The 7,236-nt window shown below is 34.3% G+C and overlaps 1 protein-coding gene across 1 annotated transcript; it reads left to right on the top strand.

Moving 5' to 3' along the window:
• The first annotated feature begins 914 nt into the window (after positions 1-914).
• LOC122299820 (primary amine oxidase-like) lies at positions 915-6,715 on the top strand. The gene is made up of 4 exons (XM_043110280.1): positions 915-2,406; positions 2,829-2,942; positions 5,179-5,726; positions 6,370-6,715. Exons 1-4 carry the CDS (start codon positions 1,129-1,131, stop codon positions 6,578-6,580), a joined length of 2,151 nt encoding a protein of 716 aa, XP_042966214.1. The 5' UTR covers positions 915-1,128; the 3' UTR covers positions 6,581-6,715.
• Positions 6,716-7,236: the final 521 nt, after the last annotated feature.

Genomic DNA, 7,236 nt, shown 5'->3' with positions numbered 1-7,236 from the left:
GGTGTTCATATCTCTCCCTTAAATCATTTCACAAAATAAGTGGATCTTTCACCGTTCGATACTCAGTTTTTAATTCTTCATGAAGATGGTGCCGAAGGAAAATCATTGCCTTAGCACGGTCCTGCAGGGACCCTTGATTTCCTTCTTTAATTGTATCTCCCAGGTTCATCGCATCCAGATAGATCTCAGCATCAAAGATCCAAGATAAATAATTTTTTCCAGAAATGTCAAGAGCAACGAATTCTAATTTTGTAAGATTTGACATTTTTTTTTTACATATATAAATCAAGAATATAAAAATATATTGAAAAACTTACTTGAAGTAGAGGACTATTAGCTTCAAGATCGTCAGAACTTTCGTGCTGATAACGTGTTATAAAACTATCGAAAGGAGAGAGAGAGAGAGAGAGAGAGAGAGAGAGAGAGAGAGATAGAACTCAGAGAAGTTATGAAACTTATGAATTTCTTAAAGAATTCAACGATATATATAGGCGTACAAAGGGAACTATGCTAGCTTACTATGCAGTACTATGTTGGTACTGTGCATATGTCGGCCATTCACTATGCTAGTTACTATGCAGTACTATGCTGGTACTATGCACTGTACTATATCGGCCATTTACTATGCCAATTACTATGCAGTACTATGCTGGCACTATGTACTGTGCTATGTCGGCCATTTACTATGCCAGTTACTATGTAATACTATGCTGACACTATACTAGCACTATGCACTTAACGACTAGATAAATGTGGTCATACAATTCAAGATAGTTTATAACAATTATTATTTAGTGATTCAGGAAGTATATTTTAATGATATTGTGATTTTTGTCAAAAAAAAATATATATATATATTTAAAATTAGTAAAAAAATGCTTTAAAAAACAAAATGAATTTCACTAATTGGACCCAAAATCGGTGGCTTTAGTGCGACCACGGACCACCCCTTGTTTTCTCCAACTGTACTCTTGCCGAGTTTCTAGGTATTCTTTTCTTCCTCACTGACGAGCTTACCTGCATAGCTTTCAATTTTCATGCTCGTTGCTCAGATTCTTATTCTGCAGTCAAAAGCGAAATCTGCATCCCTTTTTTCACAGAGAGATAGAGAGAGATAGGGTATGATTTATGGAAGCCAAAAACTTGCTCCGGTTCTTGTTTCTTTCTCTTAGTGTCGCCGCCTTTGTCCTCGTTTTAGCCTTTCTTCAGCTCTCCTACCCATTACCACGCACGGTTGAGCTCTTTGATCGTCCCACCAACTCATCGTGGCGTGCTTCTAAGAACCGACACAACCATGCCTTACAGACACCCCACCACCCTCTAGACCCGCTGACAATCCAAGAATTCGAGAAGGTCCGCTCCATCCTCTCCTCCCACGAGCTCTTCAAATCGTCGCGCTACGCTCTCCACTCCGTCGACCTCGAAGAGACCGAGAAAACGCTAGTCCTCAAATGGAAAAAGGGCGAGACCTTGTTACCCAGAAAGGCCTCCGTAGTGGCGCGTGTCGACAGCAAGTCAGTATACGTGTTGACCGTCGACCTCGGCACCGGCAAGGTGACTGTGCGGGAAACCGGCCAACATTCCGGTTACCCGATGTTGACTGTCGAGGACGTGACCGGGACCACTCCGGCTCTATTCGCCAGCGCCGACTTCAACCGCACAATTGTCCAGCGTGGGATTGATCTGGCGGACCTCGCGTGCCTGCCGATTTCGACGGGATGGTACGGGAAGTCGGAGGAGAACAGGAGGTTGATCAAGGTACAGTGCTATTCCATGGATGGCACTGCAAACTTCTACATGCGACCAATCGAAGGGTTGACCTTCCTCTTTGATCTCGACACCAAACAAGTGGTGGAGATATCGGATACCGGCAGGAAAATCCCGATTCCAAAGGCGGCCGACACAGACTATCGATACTCTGTACTTCAGGAGGATCCTCACGCAATGAAGCCGCTCAACCCGATTTCCATTGAGCAACCGAAGGGTCCGAGTTTTACCGTAGAAGACAAGTACCTGGTGAAATGGGCAAACTGGGAATTTCATCTGAAACCCGATGCCCGTGCCGGCGTCATAGTCTCTCTGGCTAAATTCCGGGACCCGGACACCGGTGAGCTAAGAGACGTGATGTACAAAGGATTTAGTTCTGAATTATTTGTCCCTTACATGGATCCCACCGATGCATGGTACTTCAAGACGAATATGGATGCGGGGGAATACGGGTTCGGGTTGCAGAGCATGCCACTCGACCCGCTTAACGATTGTCCACGGAACGCGTATTACATGGACGGTGTTTTCGCAGCAGCAGATGGAACGCCGTACGTCCGACCGGACATGATCTGCGTGTTCGAGAGTTATGCCGGCGACATCGGTTGGCGTCACTCGGAGAGTCCGATCACGGGCATGCAGGAAAGCTATCTGTCTTCCGTACAGATATTTTTTAGTATTTTTTTATATCGGTAAAATGAGTTATTTTATATTAAAAAAAAAATATAATCAATTATATTAATAAAATATATAAAAAATACATAAAATCATACTTATAAAATTTTACATATATTGAAATATTTCGGATGAGTTTATCTATTTTTTTTTCAAGAAATGATATTCTTAATTTAAATATAAATGTATTGATAATAATGTTTAGTGATATGATATATTTTAAATTATTTTATTTTAATAATTAATAAAATAAATCATTTAAATTTTGATGAGAATGGCATCAATTTACGATAAAAAGTAGCGTAATTATTATTTTTTTCCCTATTAAAGAGTGTGTTTGTCGATGTTATGTGATTGGACATGCATGTTTGATTTGTTTGGATGGGCAGATTAGAGAAGTGAGGCCGAAGGTGACGTTGGTGGTTAGAATGGCTGCATCTGTGGGAAACTATGATTACATTGTTGACTGGGAGTTCCAAACTGATGGGCTGATCAGAGTTAAGGTAACCCACGTTTTATTTAAGAGGTATCTTATACAGGAGTCTCACATCCAATACATTAGGCTCTATTTGGTGTTAAAATTTTTTTAATACTTTTTAACTCTTCTTCTTATTATTTATTATTTTATTATTATTTTAAAAAAATATAATTATAAATATAATTACGTATTAATTTATATATTAATATGATATGATTGGTCAAAAAGTAAATTTTGTTAAAAATAATATTAATTTAAATTTTAAGTATGAATAAATCAGTATTAGTATACAGATTAGTGCGTGACTGTACTTGTATGTAGTAAAACTCTATTTTTTATCTACTTTTTATTACTATTTATAACTCTCATCAACACGTCTCAACACCCAACACTTCTCAACACTCAAATAATAAAAAAGGGTAAAAAAGTAAAATCATATATTTGAATAGTGTGAAACGTGTAAAGCTGAGTACAATTTTTCTTTAGTTAATAGTGACTCTACAACCAGACATAGAGGATTTCGACTGGAATTCTGATAATGTAAAATTTTTTATTTTTATTTTTTTAATATTTTTAAATATTTTTAAAAAAATTTACAATATCATTAAAAAATACTTCTTTAATCACTAAATAAAAAAAAATCTACGGTCGAGATCTCCCATGTGTGGTTTTAGTTAATAATTCTCATGCAATCAATCAAATGCCTTCAATCAATATTAGTAAGTGGGAATTTTTCACACAAAAGTGCTATGCTCAAAGATGAATGGGTCCCGATTCGATTTTTCTTTTCTTTTTTTTTTTTACTTAATGATTAAGAAAATATTTTTTTTAGTGATGTTTTAATTTTTTAAAAATATCTAAGAATATAAAAAAATAAAAAATAAAAAATAAAAAAACTTTATTCTTTCTCGGGATATAGCTTGTGCTACATCCTTGTGGTTATAGCATTGCTCTTTTTCACAATGTAAAAGGGTTAACATCATATCAATACCTTTGATCAATTATACAATGATAACCAACAAATAAAATAATAATTTTTTAAAAAAATTCATACACTTTAAAATAAAAGGGTCGGCTTGCCAATGAAATATTGCATTTGCATTTAAAAAATAAAAATAAAAATAAATAAATAAAAAGAAGGCAAATGCTATCTGTCAGTGGCATTGGTCAAATGTATCGGACAACATGGCATTTTCCTAGAATAAAATAAAATAAAAAGTCATAAAATTTAAAAGAATTAATATTTTATTAATAACTTGTATTGAAGTTGTTAATTGGTTCTAAGTTTATCATTTTTGTAATACCTTTAGGAAAAATATAGTTGCAAGTATAATTATGCACTAATCTATATATCAATGTGATGTGATTGGTCAAAAAGTAAATTTTATTGAAAACAGTGTTAATTTAAATTTTAAGTATGAATAAATCAGTATTGGTACACAGATTAGTGCGCGACTATGTTTGTATGTAGCAAAACTCATACCTTTATGCTTGTACCTTTTGCTTGAATCAGACTTTGGACAAATTTTGATAGGTATAATACTCACAAGACTTATATCTATTTGAATAGACAAAACTTTAATATCTTTTTATTGCAACAAATGATATTCTTTATCCTAAATTTTTTATTTCTAATTGCACACTTACTACGTGATATATAAAATCGTAAAATGGGTAAGTATCGTACAGTCGTTTTTAAAAAAAAGTAGGGTCTACTATTAAAAAGTTACTTTTTTATGTGAGTCCTGTATTTATTCACTTTTTTTAAGTATTTACACGACATTTATACACTCACGACTGTAACTATCATTTCTTTAATAAAAATAGTTAATCATCAATATTATTGGTCAGTGTACACACTATAACGCCCCGAATCCAAAACTACAAAGTTATAATTTAAGTTTCCCCCTAAAGCATAGTGCATCAAGTTGATCAAACAAACTCTTTATCAACGCTTGTCAATAACAAAGCATAACAAGAGAAATCTATCTTCTAAAAGCCCTACTTTTTATTAAGTACTCATTTTATTTCATAATTAGGAAGTAAAACTGATTTTTAAACAATAATTAATTTTAACAAATAAATTATCATGAGATCGTTGGCTATTTTCCATGAAAAAGCAACTAATATTTGAGATGATTATGAAATCATCTATATAAATATGATCTTCTAAAGACACATTTGAGATGATTAACATCTTTCTGTTGTCCTTATAATGTATAATCTCACATTAATGGTACGAATTGTTTAACCTCGATCAGGTTGGACTTAGTGGCATTTTGATGGTGAAAGGTGCAACCTACGACAACATTAACCAGATTCCCAACCAAGAAAATCTCTATGGCACCCTTTTGTCAGAAAATGTTGTTGGTGTTATCCATGACCACTACATCTCATTCTATCTGGATATGGACATTGATGGCTCAGAAAACTCATTTGTTAATGTAAACATTAAGAAGCAACAGACATCACCAGGTGAATCACCCAGAAAAAGCTACTTGAAAGCCATTAGAAATGTGGCAAAGACAGAAAAGGATGCACAAATTAAGTTTAAACTCTATGACCCATCTGAGTTCCACATAATCAATCCATCGAAGAAGACAAGAGTTGGCAACCCTGTTGGATATAAGATTGTTCCTGGTGCCACAGCTGCTAGCTTGCTTGATCTTGAAGACCCCCCACAGATTCGGGCTGCTTTTACAAACAACCAAATATGGGTCACTCCTTATAACCAGAGTGAGCAATGGGCAGGTGGAATGTTTGTTTATGAAAGCCATGGTGAAGACACTGTGGCAACATGGTCTGATAGGTACTGCGCTTTCTCCTAGATATATTAAAAGCTTTGCATAGTATTCTATTGATGGTAAGAAATGGGTTTATGAAATAAGCTCTACTACATACAGTCACTTTCACATGTTCCTTGCATTTTCTATTGATGTAATTGGTTAAAATAATTATTTTATATTAAAAAAATAATGTAACTAATCACAGTAGTAAAATGTATAAAGAATACGCAAAAATTATAACACATAGAGTTTTTGTTATGAAATTATCAAGTGGGAGATATAGACATATACATTGAGTCGTACATCATTTATTGATAATTTAACACTACTAGAAAAATCCACACAGACATTAATAATACATGATATTCTATGAGCTATTTCATGTGTCTATTTTTTTCTCACATGAAACTGGCGGCCTTCCAGTTCAAGCAAAAACTCGAAGATATATTTTTCCTTACATGAAAGGACGAGCAAAGTTATGAAGTTGTTGCATCCACTTATTCTTTCTGTCTAACATGACATTCATCTGTCTAGTTCAATGGCTTAATTAGGCTAAAGAAAATGCTTGGAGCTTTATGTAACTTGTTGATCTATGTCAATTCGGCTAATTGACTGTTAAATATTTCAATGGCTAAGATATTCTTATTAATTGAGATGATCTTGCAGGGATCGACCAATCGAGAATAAGGACATTGTTCTATGGTACACGCTAGGCTTCCATCACATTCCATGTCAAGAAGATTTCCCTATTATGCCAACTGTGTCATCAAGCTTTCAACTAAAACCGGTGAATTTCTTTGAGAGAAACCCTATTCTTAGGTCCCCATCTAATCTTGAAAAGGACCTTCCTGTTTGCAAGCCTGTTGCTTCTGTGTGATTCTGAGGAAGTAGCTCTAGGTCTTTGTTAATTAGATATCCATTGTGAACAAGCATACTATAAGTAACTTGATGTATATATATGCTAAATAAATTGTTAATATAAAAATAACGTATAAGCTTATTCTTTTGACAATATTTACTCTAATTGAGTTTTAAATATGTTTGGTAGAATCTAGTTTGAATGTTGCAAAGATAACAAGTTCGCTATACCTAATAAGATCGACCTAATTGAAGTAGAATAGCCCTAACTTTTTTATATTATCGTCGGATTAATGCAAACTTGGTGTCATTGGAAAGCTAATTCAAATATCTATGATTTCATGTTTTACAAAGATCTTCAAATTATACTAATGTTTACCTAGTCAAAACAGCTTTGTCTTAACTCAAATTAGATAGAAATATTGCTCAACATTAGCTCAATATTGGCTTGCGCTACAATATCGGCTAGCTCATTTTGTTGGGCAATATAGGGACAAGATAATTTGTGCAAAATGCCATTGGACTCAAGGAATCTAGTGAATTGAGTAGAAGCAAGTGCTGCACCTTCATGAGATTGAAATGCCTTTATCTTTTTAGTCAATAGGTCTTCTATCATACATTTGAATTTAACAAAGCACTCAAATGTTTGAGATTTGGTGTGGAGAGGATAAATCC

The sequence above is a fragment of the Carya illinoinensis genome, chromosome 16 (genome assembly GCF_018687715.1).
Source record: "Carya illinoinensis cultivar Pawnee chromosome 16, C.illinoinensisPawnee_v1, whole genome shotgun sequence".
NCBI lineage: Eukaryota > Viridiplantae > Streptophyta > Magnoliopsida > Fagales > Juglandaceae > Carya > Carya illinoinensis.
This window is presented reverse-complemented; position numbering and strand designations above follow the sequence as displayed.